The 13,700-nt window shown below is 44.5% G+C and overlaps 2 protein-coding genes across 3 annotated transcripts in view; one reads left to right on the forward strand and one right to left on the reverse strand.

The window, feature by feature from the left end:
- The window catches only part of LOC106584586 (harmonin), a 48,465-nt gene extending 45,665 nt beyond the window's left edge, over positions 1-2,800 (reverse strand). For both annotated transcript variants that reach the window (XM_014170040.2, XM_014170039.2), the window contains exon 1: positions 2,507-2,800. In XM_014170040.2, the coding sequence (XP_014025515.2) occupies positions 2,507-2,542 (36 nt within the window). In that variant the 5' untranslated portion in view covers positions 2,543-2,800. The remainder of the gene's footprint in view (positions 1-2,506) is intronic.
- A 254-nt stretch (positions 2,801-3,054) lies between these two features.
- On the forward strand, positions 3,055-13,669 carry LOC106584583 (coiled-coil domain-containing protein 77). The gene is made up of 12 exons (XM_014170020.3): positions 3,055-3,144; positions 3,919-3,953; positions 4,167-4,350; positions 4,452-4,594; positions 4,693-4,789; positions 4,927-5,008; positions 5,897-5,985; positions 6,056-6,204; positions 9,731-10,001; positions 12,512-12,637; positions 12,776-12,928; positions 13,034-13,669. The coding sequence occupies exons 2-12, from the start codon at positions 3,925-3,927 to the stop codon at positions 13,178-13,180; spliced, it is 1,470 nt and encodes a 489-aa protein (XP_014025495.2). The 5' UTR covers positions 3,055-3,144; positions 3,919-3,924; the 3' UTR covers positions 13,181-13,669.
- Positions 13,670-13,700: the final 31 nt, after the last annotated feature.

Consider the following 13,700-nt stretch of genomic DNA (forward strand, 5'->3'; position numbering starts at 1 on the left):
TATTTATTTAACTAGGCAAGTCAGTCAAGAACAAATTCTTATTTACAATGACGGCCTACCCCGGCCAAACCCTAACCCCAATGATGCTGGGACAATTGTGCGCCGCCCTATGGGACTCCCAATCACGGCCGATTGTAATACAGCCAAGGATCGAACCAGGGTCTGTAGTGACGCCTCTAGCATTGAGATGCAGTGCCTTAGACTGCTGCTTCACTCGGGAGCCCACCTACTGTTCTTTGTAGTGAATTGCAACACTGTGTGACTGGCTGGACTTCTGCATTTCATTTCATTTCATCACTAGTATATACAGTTGAAGTCAGAAGTTTACATAAACCTTAGCCAAACATATTTAAACTCAGTTTTTCACAATTCCTGACATTTAACCCTATAAAAAAATTCCCTGTCTTAGGTCAGTTAGGATCACCACTTTATTTTAAGAATGTGAAATGTCAGAATAATAGTAGAGAGAATTATTTATTTCAGCTTTTATTTCTTTCATCACATTCCCAGTGGGTCAGAAGTTTACATACACTCAAGTAGTACTTGGTAGCATTGCCTTTCAATTGTTTAACTTGGGTCAAATGTTTCGGGTGGCCTTCCACAAGCTTCCCACAATAAATTGGGTGGATTTTGGCCCATTCCTCCTGACAGAGCTGGTGCAACTGAGTCAGGTCTGTAGGCCGCCTTGCTCGCACATGCGTTTTAAGTTCTGACCACAATTTTTCTATGGGATTGAGATCAGGGCTTTGTGATGGCCACTCCAAGACCTTGACTTTGTTGTCCTTAAGCCATTTTGCCACAACTTTGGAAGTATGCTTGGGGTCATTGTCCATTTGGAAGACCCATTTGAGACCAAGCTTTAACTTCCTAACTGATGTCTTGAGATGTTGCTTCAATATATCCACATAATTTTCCTCCCTCATGATGCCATCTATTTTGTGAAGTGCACCAGTCCTTCCTGCAGCAAAGCACCCCCACAACATGATGCTGCCACCCCCGTGCTTCACGGTTGGGATGGTGTTCTTCAGCTTGCAAGCCTCCCCCTTTTTCCTCCAAACATAATGATGGTCATTATGGCCAAACAGTTCTATTTTTGTTTCATCAGACCAGAGGACATTTCTCAAAAGTAAAATTTTTGTCCCCATGTGCAGTTGCAAACCGTAGTCTGGCTTTTTTGGTGGCGGTTTTGGAGCCATGGCTTATTCCTTGCTGAGCGGCCTTTCAGGTTATGTCGATATTGGACTTGTTTTACTGTGGATGTAGACACTTTTGAACCTGTTTCCTCCAGCATCTTCACAAGGTCCTTTGCTGCTGTTCTGGGATTGATTTGTACTTTTCGCACCAAAGTACGTTCATCTCTAGGAGACAGAACGCCTTTCCTTCATGAGCGGTATGACGGCTGCGTGGTCCCATGGTGTTTATACTTGCTTAATATTGTTTGTACAGATGCACATGGTACCTTCAGGCATTTTGAAATTGCTCCCAAGGATGAATCAGAATTGTGGAGGTCTATAATTTGTTTTCTGAGGTCTTGGCTGATTTCTTTTGATTTTCCCATGATGTCAAGCAAAGGCACTGAGCTTGAAGGTAGGCCTTGAAATACATCCACAGCTACACCTCCAATTGACTTAAATGATGTCAATCAGAAGCTTCTAAAGCCATGACATCATTTTCTGGAATTTTCCAAGCTGTTTAAAGGCACAGTCAACTTAGTGTATGTAAACTTCTGACCCACTGGAATTGTGATACAGTGAATTATAAGTGCAATAATCTGTCTATGAACAATTGTTGGAAAAATGACTTGTCATAGACAAAGTAGATGTCCTAACCGACTTGCCAAAATTATAGTTTGTTAACAAGAAATTTGTGGAGTGGTTGAAGAACAGGTTTTAATGACTCCAACCTAAGTGTATGTAAACTTCCGACTTCAACTGTATGTGTTGGATCAAGAATGAACAACAAACAAAAAATATGTTGGAAAACCCAGAAGTACTTTCTGCAATATACAGTGCACAACGACTAACCAATCAAGAACGCCAACACACAGGCCATATGTCATCATGATATACCTTAGCCTAGCTTACCTGTACAGACTCTTCAGACAATCTAAATGTATGTTACTGTATAGACCATACACACATACAGTGTTAAAAAGGAATATATGAAATTACATATCCTTACATATGAGGGAACAACGTTTTAATCTTACAGAGAATGAAGTTGTATAACACACAAACAGTCTAATTTCACAATTGTGAAATAAAGGATGAAACAATGCAATAAAAATCGAAGACAAACCATATGTTTGTCCTATACTAATTAGTTCTCAATACCTATCAAGACATATTAAATGTAAAGGCAGCTGTGTAAAAGCGTTATCCCAACAGGGTTCAGAGTACATCATGCTGTGATAACAGCCAAAGAGAAATGAAACGGCAATTGCTTTACTTAACATAAATTGCTTTACTTAACACATTATGCAAATATTTCATTATTAAGTTATTACCTTGTGCCTAAATTCTCGAGCTACTTTTCGTTCCATTTTCGACAAAAAAAATCGGTGCTACCAACTGGCGTTCAATCGTCCTGTGTGCGACAGTTCCCTACCAAAAGTGGCGCTACCGATAATGAACGCTGGGTAGTAGATGAGTGACACCAGGGGCCCTATTTCGAGAATAGCACCGGGTAACAGTTGCTCAGGCGCAGGTCTAGGATCAGCGTACACGCCACAAATCATTACCTCAATTGATATGGTAATGGATACAAAACTGGCCTTATATCAGTGTCTAGTCCAGGGGCAAATAATTCATAGCCTTATGCCACCTCCTCTACTACTACTGTAGCGTTAGGTTATTGTAACATATTATAAACTACTGCCTGTGGCAATTACGTTTCAGGCTTAATTATCTATGACAAAGAAAAAACTTTGTTAGGCTTATATATATCACTATTTCACTATATGTAGGCTACCCTAAAACAGTGCGGAAGCTGGTGCAGAAGTGTTTCAATTCACTACAAAGGACAGTAGGTGGCGGTAGAGCATCGCTACTCGAATCTCACTGCACTTTTTTTCTCCGAAGAAAGACTTTGTAAACTTCCGGGATCTCAAGAGGCAGACACTGAAGTTTCATGAAACAGTGAAAGGTAACGGGAAAACGAATGTCAATATTTAATACAGATTTAGAATCATTGTTGAAATTTTGCCATCGGATATGGCACTCAAACCTTTTGTACTGTTATCCATCTGTGTTAGCTAGCTTACGCAAGCTAATTTGAGACTTGTTTGTGAAGTGAGTGCACCGTTGTTCTAGCTGGCAGCTCACTTTGTTAGAACGAACTAGCAAGCTATTATATTTAATAAATACAGTTAATAGACACAGATCGCCACCTAGCTAGGTAACCAAGTGGAACCAGTGGTGGTAGCAGCCAGCTGCAGTTACGTTAGCAGTTTCAAACTCCCCGCGTCCTTTTCCATACAGGCGCTTAGCAACGACTGGAAGGGAGCGGCCATTCTCAATTTGGGAATTACATTGTTTCGAGAGGTCATGTAGGCGAACACCCAGTATCATGGCACAAGTCACAACAACAGATAACTGCTAACGTTATACTTTTTAAATTGTTTTATTGAACCTTAATTTAACTAGGCAAGTAAGTTAAGAACAAATTCTTATTTACAATTACGGCCAACCCCGGACAATGCTGGGCCAATTGTACGCTGCTCTATGGGACTCCCAATCACGATGCAGCCTGGATTATGACCAGGGACTGCAGTGATGCCTCTTGCACTGAGATGTAGTGCCTTAGACCGCTGCGCCACTCGGGAGCCCAATAATGCCCTACCTAAAACCTCCCAGGCTTTCACGCATATCATACCAATCATTTACCTGTGTCTGAAATTGAACAATAAATGTGTTTCAGGTCAACATGATGGAGTCACCTCCAACAAAAGACAGGTAAGTAAAGGCTACCTATTGTGTTGTTTAATTGTTTCCTCTATCAGATTACATAATTGCAGTGACCAAATCTATTGTGTCTAATCTCATTATTGTGTCTAATCTCCCTACAGCTCCTACTCTAATCTGACTAAGGAATTGTTCCAAGATTGGTTTTATCTTTGTTAGCTTAGTGGGATAATTTCCTCCCTTCTGGGTTGTCTTCCCTTCCAGGCAGACAGACCGCACCCCTGGGGTGGAGGACTCTCCCCTGCCCCCCATCACTGAGCGCCTGGCCTACCTACGCCCCTCCAGAGAGCTGCTGGAGTTCTACAGGGGGAAGATCGCACAGTTTGATGGAGAACACGATGACCTGATGCAGATGCTGGAGAAGTACAGAGGCACCACAGAGGACCAGGTGAACTGTGTGTGTGTGGGTGCGGGTGCGGGGGTGCACCCGTGCAGACAGAGCAACTGATGGGTGTGTGCTAATACCCCTGTCTCTCCCTGCCCTCCCAGCACAAGCTGCAGTGGGAGGTGCGACAGCGCGAAGGGGAGATATCTGAGCTGCAGAAGGCTTTGAGTGACATGCAGGTGTACCTCTTCCAGGAGAGGGAACAGGCGCTGCGTCTGTACGCAGAGAATGACAGACTCAAGATCAGGTGAGCCCTCATTTGATTCACAATTACACTTTACAATTACTATTGACATTTCTAGCATTACATGAAAAATACCGTTTTTCTATTGTCTTTGTGTTCAGAGAGCTGGAGGACAGGAAGAAAATCCAGCACCTGTTAGCCCTGGTGGGGCCAGACACTGGGGAGATCACCTACTTCCACCGTGACCCTCCACACAAGGTCAGGGGTCACAGTTCCACTTCAGCAAACTTAATTCTACTCCATTGTCTTATTTGACATTTACATGATTTCGGAAAGGGATCTATATCTAGTTGGCGACTTACATGACTACTGCCTGTCTGTCTACTGTGCTGTAGGTTAGCATAGCCCAGAAGAAACTAGAGCCCAGAATTCTGGATCATCGGAAGATGGCAAAGTCAAGAACTGGATCTGCAAAAGGTTGAAGAAAAGTCTCTGTTTTCGTGATTTGATAATGATATTTTAGGGGTATACATATTTAGATGTATCTGTTGGTTTGAGATATTGCAGAAGGTTTATAATTAAAATCATTCAAGATGGCATTTGATCAGGGCCGACCCCAGGCATAAGCGACATAGGTGACCATCGGGGTCTCAACTTACTGTTGAGTGTTAGAATAGTAGAATACACAAGGTGCAATTTCAAAATGTGGTTGTGCATCAGCAGCTTTTCTCTTGTTCTGACAGTCACTCAATTAGTCCATGTCAACTAAAATGTTTTAGATTGGTAAGTTAGTATAGCCAGCTATCTAAACTTGTAGTAATCATGGTCGAATTACAGACCGGGCATCCAGGGTACGTGCCCAGGGGCCCTGACCTCCAGGGGGTTCCCATTTTATTTTGTTAGTCACTCTCACTCAGATATCATATCAACATGGTATAAGTCATGGCACAATGTGTAGAATTGCAGGAAATTAGCTGTAAAACTGCACATTTTCTCTCTGACCAATGCAGAAACATACCATAACATTTGTTATAAAATAGCAAAATCTTCTCTCCGTCCCATGGCAAAAATGTGTAAGGGGGCCTCCCAACAAAATGTTGCCTAAGGCCCCAAAAGGCCAGGGCTGGCCCTGCATTTGATTTTTTTTTCATCTCATAACAATTTGCTCTACCTAAGAGTTGAAAGATCTTCCCTATGTAAGATAAACCTAAGCCTAAGGAGGGAAGCTACTAAAATCAAATTTAGTAAGTAGGATTACGGTGGGCTCTTAGCGCAAATCAGTTTACGGAAATGTGGAATAATCTGTCTTGGGAGTGCATTATTACCCTGACTGTGCCACTTAGCCTTGCTTCTGTCTGTGAGCAGAGGGAAGCCGGACATCCAGATCAGAGGGAGTGGTGAATGGAGGAAGCCCAGAGCAGTACAGAAGAGACAACCAGACCTTACTACTACAGGTAGTACGACACACACTCAAAAGCAACTCATTTAGCTCCTTGAACACTATTGAACTGGTGTAATGTGCAGGTGGAGGCACTGCAGGCTCAGATGGAGGAGCAGACTCGTTTGTCCAAAGAGCAGGTGGAGTCTCTGCTAGAGGACAGGAGGATCCACGTGGAGGAGGGACAGGTCCAGCACCAGAGAGACCAGGACCGCATCACCGTACTCACTGACAAGTATGTGAACTACCTACTATACTGCACTCTTCATATCGCTACTACATTTCATGTTCCTCCACCCCACATACTGTACCACCAAATGATGTGCAGAGAGAGATGTCTCGACTATAGGCCAGGACTGTATCACTACTCTCACTGTCAGAGTGGCTTCACATCAGGGATGGACATGAGTACTCTAACTGACGTCAAAACTCTATCATCAACCAGAGATTGAAATTAGGACTTGAAGACAACTTTAATTTGCTTTGATTTCAGTGTTCCATTTGTTCATGTGCATTTGCGGGGCACAACAAAAAATAAACCAAGCCAATCATCACGTAGTTCTTCTCCCTAAATTCCCTTTCCCCTCGGGTTCTCACTCACTCAATCAATTGTGTTCCGACCCATTCCTCTACACACGCATGCTGAGTGCGTACACAAGCGCCCGTTAGGCGTACAGAAATACAGTGCTTTCAGAAAGTATTCGTAGCTCGACTTATTCCACATTTTGTTGTTAAAGCCTGAATTCAAAATGGATTAAATCAATTTTCTCACCCATCTACACACAATACCCCATATTGACAGTGAAAATGTTTCTTTGAAATGTTAGCAAATTTAAATGAGATATTTCTGTATTTTTAAAACATGTTTTCACTTTGTCATTATGGGGTATTTTTATTGTGTGTAGCCGGGAGGAAAATGTATCTAATCCATTTTAAATTCAGGGTGTAACACAACAATGTGGAATAAGGCAAGGGGTGTGAATACTTCCTGAAGGCTCTGTAAATGCCTATACAAAAGTTTAATCACAAATGAAAAATGGACTGGTTGACTGACTGAAGTAGGGAAATATGTGTTCCAACAACGAGCGCTGAAATAATTGCGTCCTGTCTTTTCTGCTTAGGCTACTTTCCGAAGCGCTACTGGCATTTAGAATGGGTTAGCCCAGGCTATAATCCCCCTGAACATAGATGGTGAAACTAGAACAAGCATATTTTCATCAGAATCATTAAGCTTAGGCCTACTCACCAAACAGATGTGTGGCTGTAATTCATCCCCATGCGGTGTTCAATGTGGAATTGTTAATCCATTTGTACAATTCCAAATAACAGGCAGAATAAACTAAATTGAACGTCTGTATATTGAAAATAAGACAGGTTTTGGTTTATAACCTTGAACTTTGAACTCGTCAAATTGAGCCCCGTTTCAAATGATCACTCTTTGACAGTAACTGTTTTGACTGTTTCAATGATGTATATAAACCCTGGTGATGATGCTATGTATTGGCCATTAAGAGGCTTTGAAGCCTCTTGGGAGAAACTTTCAGAAGGACAACCATCTCTGCAGCACTCCACCAATTAGGCCTTTATTGTAGAGTGGCCAGACGGAAGCCACTCCTCAGTAAAAGGCACATGACTGCCTGCTTGGAATTGCCCAAAAGGCACCTAAAGACTCTCAGACCATGAGAAACAAGATTCTCTGGTCTGATGAAACCGAGATTGAACTCTTTGGCCTGAATGCCAAGTGTCACGTCTGGCGGAAACCTGGCAGGCACCATCCCTACGGTGAAGCATTGAGGTGGCAGCATCATGCTGTGGGGATGTTTTTCACCTGCTCCAGACCGCTCAGTACCTTAGACTGAGGTGAAGGTTCACCTTCCAACAGGACAACAACCCTAAGCACACAGCCAAGACAATGCAGGAGTGGCTTCGGGACAAGTCTCTGAATGTCCTTGAGTGGACCAGCCAGAGCCTGGACTTGAACCCGATCGAACATCTCTGGAGAGACCTGAAAATAGCTGTGCAGCGACGCTCCCCATCCAACCTTGAGAGGATTTGGGGTGAAACTCCCCAAATACAGGTGTGCCAAGCTTGTAGCGTCATACCCAAGAAGACTCGAGGCTGTAATTGCTGCCAAAGGTGCTTCAACAAAGTACTGAATAAAACATCTGAATACTTATGTAATATCCCCCCCCCCCCCCAAAACAAATGGTACACATTTGTAAACATTTCTAAAAACCTGTTTTTGCTTTGTCATTATGAGGTATTGTGTGTAGGTTGATGAAGGGGGAAAAAACGATGTAATCAAATTTAGAATAAGGCTGTAACCTAAAGAAATATAGAAAAAAGTCAAGGGGTCTGAATACTTTCCGAAGGCACTGTATTACATAGTTTTTTATTATAAAATAGTTGTCTTGACTGTGATAAGGGCTCAGGAAATTAGTGTCTTGTCTGCTACAAGCAAGTGTCACTGCTGAGGTTACTGCCTTTTTGAAGTTTGTGTTCCACAATATAATGTAACTAGTTGATATTACGGTTTCAATAAATGAATCTTAAATGGCACTTTTTTTTTTTTTTAATGAATGAATGAATGAATATACACTGAGTATACAAATCATTAAGAACACCTGTACTGGGCCTCCCGAGAGGCACAGCTGTCTAAGGCTCTGCATCGCAGTGCTAGAGCCGTCACTACAGACCCGGGTTCGATTCCGGGCTGTATCACAACCGGCTGTGATCGAGAGTCCCATTGGGTGGCGCACAATTGGCCCAGTGTTGTCCGGGTTAGGGGAGGGTTTGGTCGGGGGGGCTTCACTTGGCTCATCGCGCTCCAGCTACTCCTTGTGGCAGGCCGGGCACCTGCAGGCTGACTTCGGTCATCAGGTGAACTGTGTTTCCTCCGACACATTGGTGCAGTTTGCTTCCGGGTTAAGCGGGCGGGTGTTAAGAAGCACGGTTTGGCGGGTCATGTTTCGAGGGACGCATGACTCGACCTTCACCTCCCGAGCCCGTTGGGGAGTTGCAGGGATGAGACAAGATCGAAATTGGGGAGAAAAAGGGGGTCTTTCCATGACAGACCGATCAGGTGAAAGTTAGTATCCCTTATTGATGTCACTTGTTAAATCCACTTCAATCAGTGTAGATGAAAGGGAGGAGACGGGTTAAAGAACGATTTTTAAATCTTGACAATTGAGACATGGATTGTGTGTGTGTGTGTGCCATTGAGGGTGAATGGGCAAGACAAAAGATGTAAGTGCCTTTTGAACTGGGTATGGTAGTAGGTGCCAGGCACACCTGCAACACTGCTGTGTTTTTCACATTCAACAGTTTCCTGTGTGTATCAAGAATGGTCCATCACTCAAAAGACATCCAGCCAACTTGACACAACTGTGGGAAGCATTGGAGTCAACATGGGCCAGCATCCCTGTGGATGCTTTTGACAGCTTGTAGAGTCCTGCCCCAACAAATTGAGGCTGTTCTGAGGGCAAAAGAGGGGGTGCAACACAATATTAGGAATGTGTTCTTTGTTTGGCATACTCACTGTATATGGGGCAATTTGGGTTTGTTATCCTGTAATGGTTATGTTAAATTAGGCATTGTTGGGATATAGATAAATGCGCAAAATCATCGGAGTAAACGTAAAATGCCCATCCTAGTTCAAAAATGTAAAATGCCCATCCTAGTTCACATACCACTATCCTGAATACATGTTCTCTCCCTTCCTCTCTGTCCCACTCCTTGTCCCTCTCTACTCTCCCTCCCAGGCTGGACCGGACCCAGAACCTGCTGTACGAGAGCACCAGGGACTTCCTACAGCTGAAGTTTGAGACGCGGGCCCACGAGAAGGGCTGGATGGTGGAGAAGGACCGGCTGCTGCGAGAGCTGGACTCAACCCAGGACCGTCTGAGGAAAGCCAGTGATGGTCACGGGAGGGAGCAGCCGGGACCAGGATCCAGAGGACACGGCAGCAGCATGGCTCTGCTTCTAACCCAGCCCCAGCCTGACACACAGCACGTCCACAGGGAGGAGCTCAGGGTGGGTAGTGGTACACATGCTTCAGATCAGAGGTCTTACATCATTGGGATCATGTCCCATCCAACACCTCAAATAAAGGAGTGTCTCTTTTATGTTTTTTATTTTACATGAACAAGTGGTGTTAAAAGCGTTGTTGTGCCTAGGGCTGTTACGGTGACCATATTTCTGCCACACGGCAGTCACGATTCATGACCGCAGTCAAATTCCACATGACCGTTGAGTCACAGTAACTAGGGTTCTCCAAAACGGTGCTCTGATGCGGCTGATGGTCATTAGTAGCCTACCAAACTTGCTAATGGCCTGGTACTCAGGGCTCTATTGTCTCTCTAATCACTCTGACATCAATGCAAATGCCGTCGAAAATCAAACACTTCATGGCATTGAGTTTGAGTGGAATAGGTCAATCTCAATAGCCTAGCCTTTAGGCCTATGACCCCTGGAACAGGGTTGGAGAGCCCATAGCCTACAGAGCCTAGTGTAACAAGTCTCCTGGAACAGGGTTGGAGAGCCCATAGCCTACAGAGCCTAGTGTAACAAGACCCCTGGAACAGGGTTGGAGAGCCCATAGCCTACAGAGCCTAGTGTAACAAGACCCCTGGAACAGGGTTGGAGAGCCCATAGCCTACAGAGCCTAGTGTAACAAGACCCCTGGAACAGGGTTGGAGAGCCCATAGCCTACAGAGCCTAGTGTAACAAGACCCCTGGAACAGGGTTGGAGAGCCCATAGCCTACAGAGCCTAGTGTAACAAGACCCCTGGAATAGGGTTGGAGAGCCCATAGCCTACAGAGCCTAGTGTAACAAGACCCCTGGAACAGGGTTGGAGAGCCCATAGCCTACAGAGCCTAGTGTAACAAGACCCCTGGAACAGGGTTGGAGAGCCCATAGCCTACAGAGCCTAGTGTAACAAGACCCCTGGAACAGGGTTGGAGAGCCCATAGCCTACAGAGTCTAGTGAAACAAGACCTCTGGAACAGGGTTGGAGAGCCCATAGCCTACAGAGCCTAGTGTAACAAGACCCCTGGAACAGGGTTGGAGAGCCCATAGCCTACAGAGCCTAGTGTAACAAGACCCCTGGAACAGGGTTGGAGAGCCCATAGCCTACAGAGCCTAGTGTAACAAGACCCCTGGAACAGGGTTGGAGAGCCCATAGCCTACAGAGCCTAGTGTAACAAGTCTCCTGGAACAGGGTTGGAGAGTCCATAGCCTACAGAGCCTAGTGTAACAAGACCCCTGGAACAGGGTTGGAGAGCCCATAGCCTACAGAGCCTAGTGTAACAAGACCCCTGGAATAGGGTTGGAGAGCCCATAGCCTACAGAGCCTAGTGTAACAAGACCCCTGGAACAGGGTTGGAGAGCCCATAGGCTACAGAGCCTAGTGTAACAAGACCCCTGGAATAGGGTTGGAGAGCCCATAGCCTACAGAGCCTAGTGAAACAAGACCCCTGGAACAGGGTTGGAGAGCCCATAGCCTACAGAGCCTAGTGTAACAAGACCCCTGGAACAGGGTTGGAGAGTCCATAGCCTACAGAGCCTAGTGAAACAAGACCCCTGGAATAGGGTTGGAGAGCCCATAGCTTAGAGCCTAGTGTAACAAGTCTCCTGGAACAGGGTTGGAGAGCCCATAGCCTACAGAGCCTAGTGAAACAAGACCCCTGGAACAGGGTTGGAGAGCCCATAGCCTACAGAGCCTAGTGTAACAAGTCTCCTGGAACAGGGTTGGAGAGCCCATAGCCTACAGAGCCTCTGTCAGAGTGACCATCGAGTTCTTGGTCACCTCCCTAACCAAGGTCCTTCTCCCCGATTGCTCAGTTTGGCCAGGCATCCAGAGCTAGGAAGAGTCTTGGTGGTTCCAAACTTCTTCCATTTAAGAATGATGGAGGCCACTGTGCTCTTGGGGACCTTCAATACTGTAGCAATGTTTTGGTACCCTTCGACAAGATCTTTGCCTCAACACAATCCTGTCTCAGAGCTCTACGGACAATTCCTTCGACCTCATGGCTTGGTGTTTGAACTGACATGCACTGTCAACTATGGGACCTTATACAGACAGGTGTGTGCCTTTCAAAATCATGTCCAATCAATTGAATTTACCACAGATGGACTCAAATCAAGTTGTAGAAACATCTCAAGGATGATCAATGGAAACAGGATGCAGCTGATCTCAATTTCGAGTCTCATAGCAAAGGGTCTGAATACTTATATAAAGGTATTTGTTTTTTATTTGTAATACATTTGCAAAAATGTCTAACCTGTTTTTGCTTTGTTATGATGAGGTATTGTGTGTAGATTGATTGTTTTTATTTAATCCATTTTAAAATAAGGCTGTAACGTAACAAAATGTTGAAAAATGGAAGGGGTGTAGATACTTTTCGAATGCACTGTGTATATACAGTGCCTTTGGAAATGATTCAGACCCCTTGACTTTTTCCACGTTTTGTTATGTTACAGCCTTATTCTAAAATGGACTTCCTGTGGTGTTGTTGTGTCCTGCTATTTCCTGTGGCCCCAGACAGTGCAGGAAGAGCTGAAGCAGGCCCACCGCCTGGCTGAGATGTACAGGGAGCAGTGTGTTACCCTGGAGACAGACCTGGCTCAGATCAGAGAGGAGGGGGACATGGGCAGGGAGATTTTCAAGGTACGTAGCCACGAATCCTTACGGGATATGAATAATTCTGACTACACCATGTGTATTTTGCTAAATTATTGTTTGTTATACATTGTGGTGTGTGTGTGTGTGTTTACTCCACTGTGTTTTGCTCACCTTTGTGTGTAGGATCGGTCGGACAAGATGGCGAAGCGTCTTCAGATGACGACCCAGCGGTACGAGGCCCTGGAGAAGAGGAGGGCCATGGAGGTGGAGGGCTTCAAGACCGACATCAAACACCTCCGACAGAAACTCAAAGATGTGGAGAAACAGCTTTTCAAGGTGAGTCGGAGGTGAATGTCGTGTATCGAGGTGTTTTAGCTGTTGTATGTTTACTTAGCTTCTATGTGCAGGCTCATGTGTGGGTGTGGTACCTGTGTGTTTCAGGTCACCCTGAACGTGGGCCCGAATCAGGACCTGGCCATCCTACACGAAGTGCGTCAGACCAACGCTCGGACCAAGAAGGTCCAGGGGGAGCTGAAGACCCTGAAGGCCAAGATCTACGGCCTGGAGAACGACCTCCGATACAGCTGAGATTTAAAAAAATCACACTGGGGACTGGGGACCAGGGTACTGTTCAGTTGCCCACGCAACAGGAAAAGTTTTGAAACTGAATAATTTTGCATTGTTGTTGGACAATTTAACTTAGGACTCCCTACTCATCATGATCCTGTATCCCCCCTTTGACATGCTAAGTGTGATTTTTTTTTTTTATTTATTTTTTTTATTCTGACATCTGATGAAATGAGATGCAGCACATGTGCCTATCTAAATGTCTCACGATTTAGAACTTTTTTGTTTGTTTAGGTTTTAGGCCAAGGAGACCTGGGTGTGTATGACATGTCTTACATTTCCTATTACATTGATACCGTAATTAAATACAAACAGGACAAGATGAACAATGTGCACATAAAAGTTAATTGTAGACAAACTTGTTTTCCACTACTGATTTATCTATTGTGTGTTGTTATGAAAGACTGAGTGGGTGTTTCATTTTGATCAATAAAGATGTTTTATAATTTATTGTAATAACTAGATTGACAATGCATGTTTA

This window comes from Salmo salar, chromosome 23 (genome assembly GCF_965601325.2).
Source record: "Salmo salar chromosome 23, fSalSal1, whole genome shotgun sequence".
In the NCBI taxonomy this organism is placed as follows: Eukaryota; Metazoa; Chordata; class Actinopteri; order Salmoniformes; family Salmonidae; genus Salmo; species Salmo salar.